The sequence below is a fragment of the Aspergillus pseudoviridinutans genome (genome assembly GCF_018340605.1).
Source record: "Aspergillus pseudoviridinutans IFM 55266 DNA, scaffold_7, whole genome shotgun sequence".
NCBI lineage: Eukaryota > Fungi > Ascomycota > Eurotiomycetes > Eurotiales > Aspergillaceae > Aspergillus > Aspergillus pseudoviridinutans.
The window spans coordinates 520,442-539,206 of record NW_025091287.1 but is presented as its reverse complement, the minus strand read 5'-3'; the positions used below and the strand labels follow the sequence as shown (position 1 = coordinate 539,206).

The following is an 18,765-nucleotide window of genomic DNA, read 5'->3' as shown; positions in this document are numbered from 1 at the left end:
GCATCAGCAATGGCAGTTGTTCCCGAGTCCTACCGCGTATTTTCCTTGGCTTCGTAACTCAACTCTAATCAGTTAGATGTAGAAGATGACCTGCACACTAGCAGGATGGGGTATTTCATTTTGCGATTCGTCAACCTTAATCCATTTATGATCCAGGAACTCCGGCCCGAAGACCGATTTCCCGCTGCAGAACCCCCAACAGCCTGTTTTGGATAAATAAGCTTCTTTACGAGTCGATCTGCAGAATGATTGCCGCGTGGAATGCGGGGAAAGGCCGCTAACCTTGTGCTAAGCAATACAAATGTTTGAGGATGTCTCACATATCAGTCTTCCTTTTGTCCGATTGCTGCAGAATAGAATTTAGCCAGAATTGCTTGCCTTGCTGGGATGAAAAGCCGGGTAATCAGCTTCCTGATGATAAAAGCCGACCTTGCCCATTGACCTGAATGTATTATGTTTCTCTGAGCACAGGTTGAACAGAAGGACCTGTTCTACAGAACGACACCATGAGAGCCCTATCTCTTCTCTTTGCCCTGCTCTGTTTCCTGGCCCTATCCTCTGCCTCTCCGGGCAAGGATATGGCCAAGCGAATCACCAGCGGCTCGCTTCAGCAAGTGACTAGCTTCGGATCTAATCCCTCTGGCACGCTCATGTACATCTATGTGCCTAAGAATCTGGCCACTAAGCCTGGAATTGTCGTTGCTATTCACTACTGTGGGTGGAGAAATCCTCATTGCTGCCATATCCAAACGTTGTTGACATTATTCAGGCACCGGAACCGCACAAGCATACTACACAGGCTCTCCCTACGCACAGCTGGCTGAGCAGTATGGCTTCATCGTCATCTACCCTCAGAGTCCCTATAGCGGTACCTGCTGGGACGTTAGCTCCCAATCAGCCCTAACCCATAATGGCGGCGGCGACAGCAATTCGATCGCCAACATGGTTACCTGGACCATCAGCCAATACAACGCCGATACCAGCAAGGTGTTCGTGACCGGGTCCAGCTCTGGTGCCATGATGACGGTAAGCATCACAATAGAAACTGCAGAAACTGCAAACTAACGGAAACGACAGAACGTTATGGCCGCGACATACCCCGAACTCTTCGCCGCCGCAACAGTCTACTCTGGCGTCTCCGCCGGCTGCTTCTACTCCTCCTCCAACCAAGTCGACGCCTGGAACAGCAGCTGCGCACAGGGCAATGTCATCAGCACCCCAGAGGTCTGGGGCGGCATCGCCAAAGCAATGTACTCGGGGTATACCGGCTCGCGTCCTCGCATGCAGATCTACCACGGCAGCGTAGACACGACTCTCTACCCGCAGAACTACTACGAAACCTGCAAGCAGTGGGCTGGTGTGTTCGGGTACAATTACAACTCTCCCCAGTCCACCGAGAGCAACACCCCGCAGGCAAACTACCAGACTACCAACTGGGGTCCCAATCTGCAGGGGATCTTTGCAACCGGCGTCGGCCATACGGTTCCCATCCACGGGACGCAGGACATGGAGTGGTTTGGGTTTGCGGGCGGGTCCTCGTCATCGACTACGACCACGGCTACTACGACGAGCACGACGACGTCGTCTGGAAGTTCGTCGACTAGCACTGGCGTTGCGGCGCACTGGGGTCAGTGTGGAGGGAGTGGATGGACGGGCCCAACAGTGTGTGCGAGCGGGTATACCTGCACGGTGATTAATGCGTGGTATTCCCAGTGTTTGTAGATAGTGGGCTACACATCCAGTCTTGGTATTGGCAGTTTTTTGAAGAGCCAGCTCGCTAAAGGATATTATTCAGAAGAAAGGACGTTACTACATCTCAGCACCCCGCGTTAACAACTCCTTCAATGGCCCTGTAAACCTCCCTCTCCCCCTTACGGCCCAATCACAAATCAACAGTACGGTCACACCCAGGAATACCGGGCCGCTGTAATTCATATTGGTCGCCGTCACAGGAATCTCCGTCGGAAACGACACAAAAGTACATATGAAGATGCCAAACACGATAGCGTAGATGTTGATGGCCAGACCCCACCGGCCCAGCGCGAATGGGCCAAACGCAATCCGCTCCTTCCGGATCCGTTTCCGGGCCATCATGGCAATGGGGATGATGTATGAAATGAAAAGGGAGCTGGTAGTGAGCGCGAGGATGGCGCTGAGGGCGGTGGTTGAGGCGATGTTGACGAGGGAGAGCACGAAAACGGTGCAGCAGACGAGGCAGATGGCGCGGATGGGGATGTGGTATGTCTGGTCCACGTGGGCGAAAAACCTGGAATATGGGAGGCCCCCGTCGCGGGCAAAGGCCCATGTGAGGCGGGAAACGGATGCGACGACTGCGATGTTGGAGACGAAGCCGATGAGCGTGATGGTGGATTGCATTGCTGTTGTTGCGTGGACGGACCCGGTGGCCTGGTAAAACATTTCGATAATAGGGAAGCCGGTTGGAGAGTGTAAGATGGCGTGGATGTCTCCGATGCAGAACAACATGACCAGAATGAAGCCAAATGCTAGAGTGCCGTTGATGACAATGGTTTGGATGAGAATGCGAGGGACCACTGTGGCCGGGTTGTGGACCTCTTCGCTCATGTGGATAGCGCCGTCGAATCCTGCATAGGTCAGTGGAAGTACATATAAGTGATATATCTTACGTATATCTTACCGGTGAAGCAATATGTGACAGTCAACATTCCCAGACACCAGGAGACTCCATCGCTACTCCATCCACCTTGGTTCAGTAGCTCTGTGAAAACAAATTCGGGCGTACTCCGTGGCGACAATAGCACCAGAGGTACGATCAGGACAATAAAGAATACGACATGCATAAGGCCACCCAAGAGTTGAAGTAAAGGCAGGATGCGAACCGCAAAGATATTGATGGTCAACGAGAAGAGCATCACCGCCCACATCAGCAAGGTTCCATGCCATCGTTGCGGTTCATACTCCGGGTGGTTCAGGACGATGAGACCCTGGATTTGCGTCGCCACGAGGAAGCAGATACTAGTAACGGCGGCCTGCCATCCAAACACCGTGATCCAACCTGCGTGATAAGTCAGTATTGTCGGTCGGATTTTGCTTGCGCTCATACCTTGCATCCAAGTGCTGAATGCCCTGATCCTCGGGGGCGCCAGCAGCGCGGTCCAGTGGTACTGTGCTCCCGCGAGCGGACAGATGGAAGCCATTTCGCCCAGCGACAAGGCCAGTGCCATCGTTCCTGTCATTGATAGCAGCATACCCCAAACCAAAGCCGCTGGACCTCCATTCATCAAACCGGGGGCAAATCCACTAGAGAAAGACAATTACTACCAGCTCAGGCAGATGTGGCTTCTGACATACCTGGCGATGGACTCCCATGATGCCAACAACGTGACTGACAAAGCTAGGATGGAGAGTGAACCGAATTTTCGCTTCCATTTGGACAGAAATTAGCGATCGTCTCTCACTGTGAGGTGCTTCATTCGTACCTCCATCCGTTGCTTTCCACTGGTATTATTCGACGAAGTGCCACCCCCACCACTGGCACTGTTGCCAAAGCCCTTCCTGTCGCTTGTCTCATGTTGGTTTCTCAGCTCCAGCGCATATCCACGGGCGACCTTCGTCCCAAAGGGCGACAGCTCGATTGTTTCTTCCGACATGATGGCGCTCAAATTTCATCTGGCCTTTGACGATATCAACTTGAAGTAATGCATATATACATTACAAACAAGGATGGGGGATAATCAGGGGAAATGCACTCCACGCGAGGACAGCACACAAAAGAAAGCAAAGTAATTTAAGCCGATGTCGACTGTTGTCTGGTTGGTTAGTTTCAATAGGTGGAACACTATTAATCTATTAAAATTAGTCCAGATCGTGATAGAATAGTGCCCAGTCCATTGGAGGCTCTTTGACAGGCCTCGGAGACACCCATGTCTGGTCTAGCTTTAGACTTTTGATTTTTGAGCTTTGAACTGTCCAGTGTAATAGTGATTGGTAATATTAACGAAACACCAGGAAAATATGCGCCTGCCAGGCCTTATCATTAGAATTGACTTTTTTCGTAAGCCTGTCAAAGGTGCTTAAACCACGGTTCCGTTGTGTTAATTAAAAAGTCAAACCAATGGTGGTTTCAGGGCTGGATGGAGAAACGGACACGCTTAGAGATACCACTTTGGACAGCCAGGTTGGCTCGTGGGAAATAGGAACCTTGTCCGCATGCACGATGTAACATCGACCGCGTAGTCCCATCGTCTGGTAACTCTGGTTCGCGGAGACGGCCGAGGTCCGACGGACTCCAGGCCAATCCTAAACAATAAAACGGTGCCACCAAGAGTCCATTGAAGCTTCAAGGATAAGCATTGGCAATCCGCCTATCAAATGTGACAGATAGGAGTTAGTTTGGAGCCAAGGACCAGGTACTCCACATATCTGATTGGAGCGTGCTTTTATAACTTTTTTGATTGCTATCGACCCATCCAGGCCAACCAGAGACCATGCCCCGGACTGTGAACTATTGCTCCGGTGCTGCCAGTGCGCCCGTGATATCCTTCCGATTTCGCATATATTTCTCCGCCGATCTGATCGACTTGCATCTGTGCTTCATAGACTGACATGGCAGGCACGCTACCCCCCCTGTTCCCCATCACAGCTGATGATCACAGTGGGTATGTCGCCGTCGCTGTGTATACTTTGCTGAGTTTGACGGTGGCCACTGTCTTTGTGCGACTTTTTACAAGATGGTACATTGCAAGGGTGGTCTACTCGGATGATATCTTGCTCGCAGGAGCCACGGTATGATTTTCTTGATCGTGTACAGGGTCGTTCTGCAAGGTCTGACTTTTATCGCGTATAACAGGGACTGGGAATTATCCAGAGCGCGCTTGTTCAACTATCCATCGATCATGGACTCGGCAAGAGCATAAACTTGGTTTCGGCCAGCGACTTGACTTCCTTCGATAAGGTGACAATTCATTCGAACCGTCCAGGTGGCCTATAGAGGCGACTAATACCTCCCAGTACATATACGGAACGCAGATCCTCCTCCTTATAACCGTCACCTGCAGCAAACTCTCCGTCGCGCTCCTTTTCCGCAATTTGACGGCCCAGGGCAACGTTTTGCGGCTTAGCCAGGGCTTGATGGTGTTAATTGGGTTATGGGCATCTTCCTCTATCTTCGCTCTGGCATTCCAATGCGCTCTGCCTCATCCGTGGGACACCACAGGCCGTTGTGTCAATCGAGTGAGTGATGGAATCTACAGCCTAGAGGACTCCAATTGATAATAAATCAATCAGGAAGCACTCGCAAATTACATCTGGACTATGAATATTATTACCGACGCAGCGCTGGTCTTCCTTCCGTGTGTCGTGCTCCAAAAAGTCCAGATCAGCAGGTTGAAGCGACTCCGCATCATGGCCATGCTCGCCAGTCGGTTGATGTGCGCATCTCAGTTCTAACTTCCGTTGAGGCGTTTAAGCTGACAAGTATCCAGTGTGTGTATTGCAACCGGAATCCAAATGCACTACGTGAATATTGCAATCAGTTCGCCTGACCGGACATGTGAGTGTCTTTACAGTCGTGCACAAGGCATGGCGCTAATCAAACACAGGGACAAACATCGACTCCACAATATGGGCCCAGTAAGTAACCAGACCAAATGCAATGGAGAGACCCAGCAGCTGACCAGAGCAGAGTGATGATGAACCTCAGCATCATCACCACCGCCATTCCATCGCTTGGCCGCCTCATGATCGAACTCCAACCGAGTCACAATGCATTCGCTATCACTGAGCGTCATGGCTTCTCAGGTGACAAATATGCCATCTCGTCGCTTTCCGGCAACTTTGTACGCGATCATACTATCAATGAGGCGCTGGGAACCCATGCATCGGTCCATGGGCAACGTCAAGCGCAGAAAGGCGATTCCGAAAGTACCCAAGGCTTAGTTGGCGATACAACGGAGGGGAATGCGATTACAAAAACCGTTTATTTCGAGGTCAAATGAGGGATAGAGATAGAGGTACTTAATATTTAATGCAGAGGGCTCTTCTACAGGAGCATCCATAGTCTACAGCTCCCAGTGGTCTGCTAGTGTGACCAAATCATTCCGATGTAAGGTACGGTGTAAGAGCTTCGCTTTGCAGACCGGGTGTGTGCTGTAGGCCTATCATGCCTGGCCCAGGTAAAAGCACAATTCCTTAGAATATTCTGATTCTTAAACTTCGCCAATAACGAGATTGAACAGAAGACAAGTCCCTTGCATTAGACGCCGATCGATCTCAAACGGATATAAGATGCGCCGATCGCATCAGTAGAGTCCAATGAACGCTTGTGGAGCCACATATTTCATCTTAGCTGCTCGCTGATCTGCGCATTATCCGCTAGTCCTGTAGGTCTATTACACTGTGTCAGTGATTGTCCAATAGTAGAGATCTGTGATGGAGAAAAAGTGGAATTTCCTTCAATACAGAGAGTCAAAAGTTAGATCCTTGCTATCCCTTACAACGGATCGTTTGATGAGTACGGAGTAGAACACCGACATTCATTCCTCCGTACTGTGATCGTCCGGTGGTATGTATAGGCTCCTCCTCCCGCAGTATAAACGCGTCTCTTCTTCACGAAGCAATGATTCCTAATTTCTATTTGGTTTTCCTCTAGGTCGATCAAGCTGACTCCTGATCACTTACACCGCGAATTTGCTTTATCCACTGCAACATGAAGCTCTCTGCTATCCTCCTAGCTGCCGTCCTTGGTATGCCCGTCTACGGGCAGGGCGAAAATGGGGCCGGTGAGGGTGGCTCCGTGTGTGGTGCTGGCCTAATTTACACCCTAGCCCAGTGCTGTAAAGCGCAAGCGTTTGATTTGGCAGACGTTGACTGCAAGCCCCGTAAGTTCTACTACTGGGTGACTCCTCGCTATCATGTCACGATGGCTAACATTCCGAATATAGCGAGAGAACCTCCTTCATCCCTTGAATCATTTAAGGCGTTATGCGCGTCTGAAGGTATGTTTGCTAGGTGTTGCACAGTCCCAATGGTAAGTGCTGCTTTTATGTAGATGAAATCCCCCTTTTATAGTTGACTCTTTCTACACCACAGACTGGACTAGCTCTCCTATGCCATGATGAGTGAAGCCGGCCACAAGCAATGACGTGGGGAAGAGGCTGAAGACAGAGTCGATCCCGAGCTTTTCAAGATGAAGTTGCTTTTCTTTACTTTGGGTGGTACTATAGGGAATACCAAATACTGCACGATCATTTTTAATTGTCATGCCTCGCTCGTCCATGGGTGCTGTCAAGAACAGTAAGACGAGCTGCAAAGCGCGCAAGGCTTAGGGGGACGCGATGGAGAGCAGTATGATGACGTTAATAGCTACTTTGAGCTCAACCGAAAGTGTCCTTCTACCGGGGCATCCATTCCCATCTGCAGCTGACAGTGGTCAGTCAGCCCCCTACATGTGGCACAGACTGACCTTAGTCAAATGCTTTCTTCTACTGTTGATTGAGCTGGATCAATACCATCGAAATCTAGTTGAGCTACTCCCATACACTATCGAAATTCAAGCGACTACCCACATTTGGCTCTGCATATCACGCTGCCTGAGACTTCATAAAGTCAACAATAGCCGGGATATCTTCCATCAATGTCGCCCCCTCAGGAGTCCACCCCAACCGCTCTCTCGTCTTCGCGCTCGAGGCCACATTATCAGCTGCGGCACCGAACCAGAACCAGCCGAAATGCTCCTCTGCCTTCTCCGGCGGGATACTGACAACAGGTATATCCAGCTGCTTCCCGGCTGCAATCGCAATCTCCTTCGTCGGCACACCCTCCTCACCCACCGCATGGAAGATCGACCCAGGCGTGGCCTTCTCCGCTGCAAGCCGAAACAACCTAGCCGCGTCGTCACGGTGCCCAGCACACCAGCGGTTCTGGCCGTCGCCCACATACACCGCGATACCCTTCTGCAGGGCGACTGTCACAAACGGACCCATGAAGCCCGAGAACCCAAGGCCATGTGTCGTAGGGGGAAGTCGGACAACGCTGGCTCGCACGCCCTGCTTGGCAAAGTCGAGACACACCTGCTCCGAGGGGCCGCGGGCCGCAGACATCGGGTTAGTCATGTCCGGCGCATCGTCCTCATGTCCTAGCTTGCCGCGCGGGAGCAGCATCGTGCCGGAGGTGATGACCAGGGCGCGGTCTCCGCCTGCCTCAGCCAGAACGGAGCCCATAGCGGTGATGGCGGCGCGGTCCGTGGCGCAGGAGCCGGCAAAGTCGGCAAAGTCGTGGACGAAGGCGAGGTGGATGACGGCGTCGCATTCGGAGGCGGCCTTCTTGAGGAGTTCGAGATCCTCGATGGTGCCATGCAGGGCTTCGGCACCTTGGTTTTCCAGCTGTTTGATTCCAAGGTCGCTGCGGGTTAGGCCGAGCACTTGGTGTCCTGCGGAGAGCAGTTCTTTGACGACGGCTGAGCCGACGAAGCCGGTGGAGCCGGTGACGAAGATGCGCATAGTGAGTTAAATGGATTAGGAGCCTGAATGTGAAAGAAATGTTTCTGTTCAGTAGGGAATCTTGGTTGAGCCTGAGAAGTTCTACTCTGCTTCGTGCCTGGGGTTTTGCTGGCAATTTATATGTCTGTCGCTTCTACGCACTCTAAAGCAGTATGGATATCTTTCTATTCATATGCGACTTCATATAGGCTTGGATTGGTCAATGTGGCCCGAGTGGACTGACATATCTACTAATGTGGCAGATGATGAAGGCTCCATCAAGTACCAGCCAATCATCAGAGTCCAAGTCCGAGCAGAGGCTAGGGCGTTCAGATCAACCTGAGATCAGACAGGCGGAGATACCGGATGAGAAGAATCGGAGATAACATAGCACCTAAGAGCAATCTGATTGACGTTTTACGACACGGCTCATGTTAACAGCCCATCAACTCCGACCAGTCCGCATTCCTACGTGGACTAGTTGTATCGCCGTCCTCCCGATCCATCATGAGTTCGGGTGCCTCAACAGTCGAAAAGAATATGACTCTACGCGCAAGTCGGGGTTAGGATGCCGAAATCGCAAACTGCAAAAATCGAAGATCAGTTGACACTCCCGCTCCCTAAGGATATCATAAGGCTAAACGAGGAGAGCCCTACTTCGTAGTACTGGAGCCCACGCTGATAGGGAGTAAATTCAAAAGTCCAAACGCCAAGACCTATTATTCTAATTACCCGTGGCCGTACACAGACCCTAGCTTACAGCCTAAATCTAGTGCTCTACGTAGGAGAGATATAAATTCCAGTCGATATATATGTTCGCATCTTTGGTCTGCAAGACCACATACGGCTTCAGATGGCCCATGTGCGTACAACGTAGAATCTGCGCGGCCCGTAGCCAGTCTCCTGTTTCGGGAAAGTTAATCTGTCGTCTATCGAAATTTCGGCCGCGTGCCCTGTGTATATCACGCGGCCACGCCTGACCGAGCAAAAGCAGTCCACGAGCCTGGTAGGGACCGGCTGGAGCATTGGCATTCCTCTAGCTCGACGTCCGATATAGAAAGCTCCTGTAGTTGACAGTTGGTAGGTTGCATATATGAGAATGCAAGAGGGACTACCAAACATAACCTCTGAAATGCTTCTGCAAAGTCTACTACAGCACATAGGGTGCCGTTGTCTAGCTTAGTATCTTGTTACTCTCCTTACTTACCTTGTTGTCCTCCTCCCAACGTAGGTGAAATATTGTTGGGAGCGGTGCCAATATTCTTCGGTAGTTCCCGTCGCAGGTCTCGGAGACTTGAGCATTATATTAGCATATGGACTACTATCTCTCTAACACTGCAGGCACCTGCCATCGTCCAGGAAGTCAAGCAACTAGATTCCTATATCTCTCCAGCCATGAGTGGCCCGTCCAGGAGTATGTGAGTAGGTACGCCTAGTTCCGCGGCAGCGAGCCGCCCATTCTTCAAGCACAGAGTGAGGGTAGGGTGGTGCACCAGGCTTAGGAGTTTAGTCAAATTTCGCAAGCGCACAACGCAACGCAAACTCTTGCAGGGTCCAAGATCACCTTACAGAAATTTCTACTCTGCTTTTTGCTCGACTGACCCTGGTTATCTGATGAAGAAATAGTTATCCGATAATATAAGAACACAAGAAATAGATCGTGAAATATAATGTTGACGTGACCAGTACCATATCAGACAAAGTTGTCCTTGAAGAGAGAACCTTTATGCGACTGAGATCCCTAGATGTTCAAAAATAACACTGTCATATTTTCTGAAGAAGCTCCATGCAATTTCGGGTGCTCACATTGTGCAACAGAGACTTATCCTAGGAAGGTTCCGCGGTGATCAGCTGTTGACGTCTCCGATACCAGAACCGGCGCTACCCAGTCAATGCTAGCTAAATCAGCTTCTTCCAAGAGGCTTAAGTGGCGGACGGCGGGCATACCACCGGTGCCAACGGCTGTCACATTCGACAGGACCTCTTACCACCTTTGGATAACTTAGCAGTGATTGAGGTTTCGCGGTCATGCTCCGCAGGTCGGAGGACGAGATGGGAGAATGATCTGATTATCATCTTTAGTATACTACAATGCTGTGCAACCCCTGTCCGGAATTTCAGGACAAAATGGTCATCAAGAGCTGTTCTGTATGGCTGACTATCCGTCAGACCTCTCTCCTTTGAGCGCATACGACGATAGACATGCCTTTTTGCCATTCCACTGCGTGCTCATTCAAGTGGGCCCTGATACATCTTCTCCTAATATCCACTATCGCCGAGGTTCTCTCAACTAATAGACCTTTACAGGACCTGATGCTGTACAAGTGAGCTCAGAAGTTCACCTTATTGGCGTTTGGCCGTTTACTATCTACTTTTTTCACCATTTGGTCCCTGCTTAACATGTGAAATGTTTCGGGCCCGTATCTCTCCTTTCGCCAGGAGGTTTGTTGCATCGCTTTCAGAAGTTCAACAAGATTTCCTTTGAGATCCTCTTTCCCGGCACTTCGTATTACCTAGTGACGTATCTCAGGCATGCGACAACGCTCCTTGCGTGAACAGCGGGCTATCTAACAGAATACTCAAACTCAAACGACGTACGTGCAGAGGTCCGCTTCCACACAGTTACACCTAGAATGTGAGAACCTGTGAAACTGACGCCGAAAATGACAGCTACTGAGGCTTGTACAGTATCGATATATGATCCGTTAGCGGGTCTTTGAGAAGCCAGCTTAAGATTTGGGATGCTATTCTAGGCCTGCTCTCTCTGGGATACAGTACCCGACGTAGGAAGTGTTGACAGGTTATCGGTTAAGCTCAGTCTTTTGAATAGTAGCCGTGTGCAAAGTATATTGTGTGATATTCAAACAGTAAATACCTAGGTATATCACGTTATACCCAGGGGGGCGTAGGTTATTATTACTCCGACGGGATGTATTGGAGGAAGCATTTGCATTTGCTCAGTGGTCAAATATTGGGACCAGGCCAGACATACTAAGGGAGTTTATTTCATTGTTGGTATACTATTATTACTATTATTACTGCTGACGGACCCATCGCGGTTTCATGTGATTGAATGAGTCATGCCGTCAGCACAGTCTAAAAGCGTGAACGCCGCCATCTCATTCTCGATGATGTACATATTCTTATAATATTCATCAGACTGAGGTATGCTTCCTCCAAGAATCAAGGTGTAATCTTATTTGAAAGTCGAGAGGATAGATCTCATTTGATCGCATAAAACCTGATCCCTATTCCCGGGCCTGAACTATCCATCATCTCGAACGATCGATTTACCTGTCCCCGTCTTCTCAATGGCCCAGCCGACAGAGGCGATCTTATATCTAGAAAAATGCCTCATCCGGCCCTACTGTGAAAGCGATGCCGAAGATACCTCCCGAGAAGCCGACAACCCCCGGATAGCACAATGGATGACCAATCGGTTTCCCCATCCATACGGTGTCGACGATGCCAAGAAGTGGATAGCGAAGGCAATCTCGCAACCCGAACTGAATGCCTTCGCCATTTGCCGAAAAGATAACAACCGAGTGATTGGCGGAGTCGGGTTGGAAGCCGAAGGAGATGTGCAATATCGGACGATGACTATGGGGTATTGGCTGGGTGAAAACCACTGGCATCGTGGCATTGCCACTGAAGTTGTGACGGCCCTCTCCCAATGGGCATTCGAAAGATTTCCCCATGTGATTAGGTTACAGGCGATTGTGTTCGAGGGTAACGAGGCAAGTGCCAGAGTCCTGCAGAAGGCGGGCTATCAGTTTGAAAGCAGGAGCAGGAGCGCGGTGGAGAAGAACGGTGTGGTGATGGACTTGATAACGTATTGCATGTTGCGGCGTTGAGAGAGGTTATATTTAGCCGTTTGCGGAACTATATTAACAACATGACTCCTGTAGTCGCAGGAGGTCCGAGGAKACATCGAACTCGGCCTTGACTCCCATGGTATACAGAACTCTATAGCATCGAAAGAGCCGTCTATTTAACACAACTAGACACACATCCAGAATATTTCACGCATCATCTTCTATGGCCTGATACTGGGGTTCTAGCACTGGGACCTTTGTCCGAATGAGTGCAGGATATGGGAGGGTGGACGGACGAGGAAGGAAAAGTGGGGGGAATGATGGTAGACTGCGAAGGAGGGTTTTATATGGAGATGGTCTGGACTGTTGTTTACAGGACGGTGAACCGGCCCGACTAGGGATCCACAGGTGCTCGAATTACGGAGGCCATTCGGGGCGAGGAGCGTATAGCCTTATGTTTTCGTTCAGTTGAGAAGATTATATACCTATTATTATCCTTGGCGTAGCGGCATCTAGGTAGTTACCCAGACGAAACCACTGTCACCAATTCTGTTCAAACCTACATCCGAGCTCTCCCGCAGAGCTATCTTTGTTCAACCCGAATTGCCTTCCCGTGGTAACATGGAACCTATGCAATATTGGGAGTACGTGCCTTCCCGCTTGAAACTCTCTGACAACCTTAACGCTAATAGAATTAAAGCGGCAACCACTGCTGCGGTTTGAATAGAGACAAGGAATGTCTCAAGATGTAAGGATAGGTGATCATGCAGCTAATTCTGGCTTTTCATTGCTATGATTCGGGCGATTCCCATGACTCGATGATCGTCTGCACCTAGACCTAGTATATGGGCTTTGCCGCCGCTGTGGGCAAGGCCGGTGCGTCTATCGACACGGAAGTGTTCACGCCTATCCAGAATGCCTTCGGGTCCACCGCCCAGGGTCAGCAGGCCGTGTTCCTGATCGGGTCGGCGTTTACCCTAGTCGGTGGTTTGGTCGCCTGGTTCTTGAACTTGGATAGGTAGCGCCAGTTGGAGACGGAAGATGCACGCTTCAAGGCTTATCCGGAAGAAAACACGTGGCCCATTGGACACCAGGGCTTACAGCTATCACAGAGAAGTTTTGATGCTGGGTGATGGTGCCACCCATTCCTCCCATGCTCAAGCCGTCCACCTCCGGGGCAAAGATCATCCCTGTAATCACCGGCCTAAATACACCGATACAGTCCCTCCGTGGGAAGCCAAAGCTGGCCCCGTCGATAGCTGTCCTTGAGAATATGAGGCTTGGGCTTCTGCCGTTGTCCATGGCTGATGTTATCGGCACTGAGTGGTAGTAAAACCGATTTATGCCCCAACTGCGGCCTACTGAGAAGACGACCTTGAAATCACAAGCGGAGTAAAGGGCAAGGTTTGCATTAGCCAGATCAGACATCAAACCCCATGAACTGATTTGCGTTGGTGGGGCTTTCATTTCACACAGAATGTCAGTAAGACGATGGTGCGAGCTCCTAGAGCCAGTTACTCTGTTCATACAGACAACGTAGTTCATAAGGTACTAGGTGGGGTTTCTGACAATTTGGAAGACATTATAGTCGACCTCGTCGGTGGGCGTCTTGCATCCATGTTTTACTGTAGTTGAAATTGCCTTCTCCGGACTTCTCTTTATCGGCCCCACGTTATCACGAAATTCGAAAAGATACCTAGTATAGTGCTGGTAATGTGGGTGAGCCTTATAGGTCCTCATTGTCCCCCTTGATGATAGTGCCCTTTGGCACTGGCCAAATAACCACTCAAGCAAGTCATGTTCCATTTGCTCGTAAGCAACCTCATTGCTGGTGAAAGATAAGTGATAGTGATTCTTATTTATGTGTTATACTAATCTACTTTATTATTATCTTATAAGGAATTATTATAGGGTGTCTTAAGAATCTTATAAGGCTACTTATTATTAGGATTAAGGCTAGAGTTGCATTCAGGCCAAGTTCAGGCAAGTTCAAAATCAGTTGGCAGTTTACACAAACAATGAAATTGGTATTATACAAATAGTATTCTAGTTACTATATAACTTATACAATTATAGATGTTATTATTCCTATAGTTTTAAGATATATTAATAGTTCTAGTTAGACGGCTAAGAGACTCTTCTGTGCCTGACGCTGAACTTTTGTATAAGCGGGCAGCCATGCGCGAATATCCAGCAGCGTTGATATGTTCTTGTCGCTGACAAGATGTCATAGCGCAGCTACAATTACTTGTGATGTGACACATAGTCCCGTTTTGTTGGATGATGTCGCTGTGTTATGTTGCTTAATGAGCATAGTTTGCATTAGCGTGATCCTTGGTGTTTGACAATGGCCCTCCGTGAGGCTGACATCTGGAGGTGCTGATAATCCTCATTTTTACACTTGACGCGTCTTACTCTCTTACCTGGCACAGACCTTATCAGCATTTTTACTAGAATACAGAATTCCAAACTTCAGCTCAGTCCAGGGTTGTGTCAAATCCAAGATGCTGGCTGGTATAAAACCAACCCAGTCCAATAAGCTTCACGCTTTCGTGTCCTACCTTGTGGAAACGCTCGCCAGAATCCTCAGCGCTGTCCGAGGCTACGTCTTCGCTTCTTGGATCAACATCCTCCTACCATGTGTGCCCGCCGGCTTTGCCGTGAAATACAGCGGCTGCAGCGCACCGGTCATCTTTGCGATCAACTTTCTGGCAATATTTCCCGCCTCCGAACTGCTCGGCCTTGCCCTAAAACGAATCCAAAGGAGACTCAATACCTCCCTATGGGCCTTGCTCTATTCAAGTTTCGGGTGAGCCTACACACTCTGAATATAACCAAGGTGACGTCCTAGTAGTAACCATTAGATAGTAATGCTGTCCAACTCATCACCTCAATACTCCTTCTCCGAAGCCGCCAAATTCGCACCTTGCAGATGTCGCTAATCGGCGGAATCTTATCAAACATGCACCTGATGCTGGGGCTGTCCTTCTTGATCGGAGGCATACGATACTCGGAAGCATGTTTCAACACGTTCGTCGCAGCCGAAATGGGTGCGTTGCTTCTCCTAGCAATAACAGGGATTATTATTCCGACCGCGACTGAGCTACTTGCAAAGCCTACGGACGGAGGGGTGTTACGGCAGTCCCGGGCGTTGTCTGTGGTGTTTTTGGCTGTCTATTGCTGTTTTTTGTATTTTCAGTTTCGATCGCATTCGGAGCTTTTCGGTCCACCGGACTATGATTTCCCTGACGAAGCAGGTAACTCGCAGGACCTTGAAAGAGGCGAAGCAGAAGGGGAACCGGAACAACAGGAAGAGAGCATCGTGTTCCCGATCACTGTCATGGCAATTTCCACGACACTTATCGGATTCCATGGCCTCTTCGCTACTGATAATCTTGAAGCCCTGATGCATCAAACCGGGATGACCGAAACATTTGTTGGAATCGTTCTTCTCCCACTTCTCACCAACGACTCCGAACCGGTAAAGGCAGCGGCGAAAGGCGAAATGGATATTTGTTTGCTATCAACGGTTGGGAAATGCGTTCAGACAACGTTTCTGATAATACCCGTGATTGTGATACTTGGGTGGATTATGCAGGTGGACAACATGACGCTTAGTTTTGATGGATTCGAGATTGCGACGTTGTTTGCATCGGTCATCTATATTAATGTCCTCATTTCAAACGGGAAATCAAACTGGTAAGTTCTATTGGTGAGAGTCTTCGGATGTGGTTGCTGACTCCATGCAGGTTGGAGGGTATTGCGCTGATTGCTATGTTTATGGCTATATCGATTGCAGCTTTCTACATCGAATAGCGTTTAGATGGCTCTAGTTTCTGTGATATGAGTCAATGCCGTCACGAACTTGAGTACGGAGTTATGGGGAGTCTCTTATTCATGCTTATAAAGCCGTAATGACTATTATTGTCATGGTTGTCTCATAGGCATCATTTCTCCCTATTGCATCTCCTGGCGTTCCTCTCAGATTTGAAGATTGTCGTTGTTCTCATGAGCCAGTGTGGATAGAAAGGGGACCCCTATTTTGCTTGCGGTTGTGCCTCTCTTGTTGCGTCTCAGGGCTACTTAACTCACTGCTGTTATGTGATCCCAATGGTGTCTACCCTTCGCTGCTGCCTCTCGATATATGAAAAGAAGAACATTAGGAATCACCTTTGGAAGTGATCTGGTCGAGGTCGAATGTAGCCTGGATAAGCGTTGCAGGCTGTAACCCCTGTGCGCAGTCTGTCCAGGACCATAATGCTGGATAAGTCTATTAAGACGGATCCTTGTAATTTTACCCTACTGCGATGGTAAGGAGACCGCAGGCGAGAAATTTAATATACTTTCTAGAGACGATTAATGTTGATGCAAGGCCATTATCGACTTAATAACTATTAATGGCTTCCACTAGGTATAGTAGTTTATCTTTTCTATATTAGAAATCCTTTTACCTATAGCTAGTTAATAAATATTTATTTAGTTTCATAGTTAATTAGTATTTAATATTAGAAGTAGATTCACGGTTGAGCTGCCTGAGTCGAGACGTTATTATATAACTACATGGCTATGGAAGAGTCGACTAGGCGACGCTCGAGATCTCCCATCCATGACGCTGCCTGATACCACCAACTGCCTTTTCCGAACCACATTGCTGTTATAAATTCCAGTATTCAGGATACCAGCCTGCAGCCTCCCAATCCAGAAACCCGGATAAATGCCCTTCTTTGTGACAAGGATGCAGATGTCCATAGTTAGGCGAGTTACCTGAAGATACTTGTTCCGTATTCACACTGCGCTCTCCGATGTGGCGAGATTATTGTGACAACACCATCATCCAGGCGCGTATACCCGGGGCAGAATAAGGGTTTGCCATATGAGTAAAAAAGGATAAAGGGTCTATTCCCACCATTCGAAATGGCTCCATTTTTCGGTCTTCCCCAAACGCCTAGGCTGAATCCCCAACTCACTGTACACAGATTTAACCCGATCCAGCGCCTTTATATCCTCTGGCGTCTCATCGTCATCAGATTCATTAAAACACTGAGTTGAATGAAAACGGAGGGAGACAACGATATCAGAGGCGACCTTCTTTCCCATCAGATGTTCCATCTCCTTCCAGAATGATAGCCCGTGCTGTGGGATTCGTTTCCACCATATGATATGCTTCAGGCGACATGTCGCAAAATAGACATCGTCATCGAACACCAGCACCTCAAAAAAATCACCCATGCGCAAGCCATCTGCAAAACCTCTTGGATCTTCCTGTGGCTGTTGGTTAGTGCCTGAACCTATAATCTCACAGGAGACACCTGTTCTTCAGGATCGCCTACAGGAACCTCAAAGAACGTATGCGTGAACCCAAATGCATTAGTCGAATAGAAGTAGACCTCAAATTTGCACACTGGGGGCTGTTGGAGCAGCATCCGTCGCCAGCTTGCTTCTGGTCGTAGATACGCGGCTAGCTTGGAGGAACTTTTCATCATGTCGAAGGCGGCGAGGGTGGGTTCATCGTACTCATAATCGTCTTCCGGGTTACCGGGGTCGACGAGTTTGAAAAGGGCTGGGAATGCTTCTACCAATAAGGGATTCTGGACTTTTTCCTGGCTGGGGGTATTTTCTGTAGGTGTAAAATACAGCGCTTTTTGTATAGGCGACGAGTCTTGGATTATGCTTAACCAGGAGCGGCATGTTCGCTGAATGCAAAGGAGTGTTCGCATGTCCAGGTTGAGGAGAATCATCTCGAGGATTTCGGGAATCCCGAATGCTGCGTGTGTTGAGGAGGCCATCTTTGATTGCTCTAGTGGGATTGCTATTAATTGCGATGCGGTGGTAGAAAGACTGGCTTGCTAGTAGCTTATTAAGGACACTAATGAAGCACTAAATAATAGTATTGTTATCCGTGAGTCATAAATACATTAAGTTGCCAATAGTGCAGAATCATGTTTTCCGCTAAGGAATATGATTCGTCCAACCGGCTAAAATATGTTTCTTTGAGTGTGTCAAAGAGTACAGCCTGTCATACAAGTTAGTCATGGATCAACTGCTACTCAGTAACATACAATGACTGCATCTTTTGTTTTATTGTTTTCATTGACTCGTGGATGGTAGGTTCCAGTAACACATGGACATGGCTAAAAATTACCCAAGGTGCTGCCCCTGCCCCTAGTGGCCTTAGGCTAAATATCTTGCCTTACTTCTTAGTTTCTATCTGGGTGCTTATAACCTAGGGCCATAATTCATCTAGTCTGTATACTTAAACTTAGCTAGTTTCAAAAGTTATAGAGCCAGGATACACCTCATTAACTATAAGTGGAGAGTTGGTGAGTTACTACTAAGTAAATACACAGCTTGGCTCTTCCCCGCAGACCCACGGGACCCGCAACAAGCCCTGGTGATTAATAACATGGAGGGTGTTCGGTTGATTCGGAGGCCGAGCTGACTACGCAAGGCACGATTGGATAAAATAAGGTGCCTTTGTATTCATAATACTCGGC

General features: G+C 49.0%; 9 protein-coding genes across 9 annotated transcripts; 6 read left to right on the top strand and 3 right to left on the bottom strand.

Moving 5' to 3' along the window:
- Positions 1 to 506: 506 nt before the first annotated feature.
- On the top strand, positions 507 to 1,722 carry axeA (putative acetyl xylan esterase; the record flags this gene model as incomplete). Its single annotated transcript, XM_043305357.1, has 3 exons — positions 507 to 714; positions 770 to 1,026; positions 1,078 to 1,722. 3 exons carry the CDS (start codon positions 507 to 509, stop codon positions 1,720 to 1,722), a joined length of 1,110 nt encoding a protein of 369 aa, XP_043161292.1.
- An 87-nt stretch (positions 1,723 to 1,809) lies between these two features.
- Positions 1,810 to 3,629, bottom strand: Asppvi_009502 (putative amino acid permease; the record flags this gene model as incomplete). The annotated part of the gene is made up of 4 exons (XM_043305356.1): positions 1,810 to 2,603; positions 2,657 to 2,994; positions 3,083 to 3,279; positions 3,459 to 3,629. The coding sequence occupies 4 exons, from the start codon at positions 3,627 to 3,629 to the stop codon at positions 1,810 to 1,812; spliced, it is 1,500 nt and encodes a 499-aa protein (XP_043161291.1).
- Positions 3,630 to 4,584: 955 nt separating this feature from the next.
- Positions 4,585 to 5,975, top strand: Asppvi_009501 (uncharacterized protein; the record flags this gene model as incomplete). The annotated part of the gene is made up of 7 exons (XM_043305355.1): positions 4,585 to 4,764; positions 4,829 to 4,933; positions 4,990 to 5,211; positions 5,266 to 5,408; positions 5,463 to 5,530; positions 5,580 to 5,610; positions 5,663 to 5,975. The coding sequence occupies 7 exons, from the start codon at positions 4,585 to 4,587 to the stop codon at positions 5,973 to 5,975; spliced, it is 1,062 nt and encodes a 353-aa protein (XP_043161290.1).
- A 710-nt stretch (positions 5,976 to 6,685) lies between these two features.
- Asppvi_009500 (uncharacterized protein) lies at positions 6,686 to 7,047 on the top strand (the record flags this gene model as incomplete). Its single annotated transcript, XM_043305354.1, has 3 exons — positions 6,686 to 6,857; positions 6,921 to 6,974; positions 7,028 to 7,047. 3 exons carry the CDS (start codon positions 6,686 to 6,688, stop codon positions 7,045 to 7,047), a joined length of 246 nt encoding a protein of 81 aa, XP_043161289.1.
- A 512-nt stretch (positions 7,048 to 7,559) lies between these two features.
- Positions 7,560 to 8,477, bottom strand: Asppvi_009499 (SDR family oxidoreductase; the record flags this gene model as incomplete). Its single annotated transcript, XM_043305353.1, has 1 exon — positions 7,560 to 8,477. One exon carries the CDS (start codon positions 8,475 to 8,477, stop codon positions 7,560 to 7,562), a length of 918 nt encoding a protein of 305 aa, XP_043161288.1.
- Positions 8,478 to 11,767: 3,290 nt separating this feature from the next.
- On the top strand, positions 11,768 to 12,310 carry Asppvi_009498 (GNAT family N-acetyltransferase; the record flags this gene model as incomplete). The annotated part of the gene is made up of 1 exon (XM_043305352.1): positions 11,768 to 12,310. The coding sequence occupies one exon, from the start codon at positions 11,768 to 11,770 to the stop codon at positions 12,308 to 12,310; it is 543 nt and encodes a 180-aa protein (XP_043161287.1).
- Positions 12,311 to 13,007: 697 nt separating this feature from the next.
- Asppvi_009497 (uncharacterized protein) lies at positions 13,008 to 13,293 on the top strand (the record flags this gene model as incomplete). The annotated part of the gene is made up of 2 exons (XM_043305351.1): positions 13,008 to 13,019; positions 13,114 to 13,293. 2 exons carry the CDS (start codon positions 13,008 to 13,010, stop codon positions 13,291 to 13,293), a joined length of 192 nt encoding a protein of 63 aa, XP_043161286.1.
- Positions 13,294 to 14,775: 1,482 nt separating this feature from the next.
- Asppvi_009496 (uncharacterized protein) lies at positions 14,776 to 16,087 on the top strand (the record flags this gene model as incomplete). The annotated part of the gene is made up of 3 exons (XM_043305350.1): positions 14,776 to 15,080; positions 15,140 to 15,970; positions 16,021 to 16,087. 3 exons carry the CDS (start codon positions 14,776 to 14,778, stop codon positions 16,085 to 16,087), a joined length of 1,203 nt encoding a protein of 400 aa, XP_043161285.1.
- A 1,080-nt stretch (positions 16,088 to 17,167) lies between these two features.
- Positions 17,168 to 18,057, bottom strand: Asppvi_009495 (F-box protein; the record flags this gene model as incomplete). The annotated part of the gene is made up of 2 exons (XM_043305349.1): positions 17,168 to 17,533; positions 17,572 to 18,057. The coding sequence occupies 2 exons, from the start codon at positions 18,055 to 18,057 to the stop codon at positions 17,168 to 17,170; spliced, it is 852 nt and encodes a 283-aa protein (XP_043161284.1).
- Positions 18,058 to 18,765: the final 708 nt, after the last annotated feature.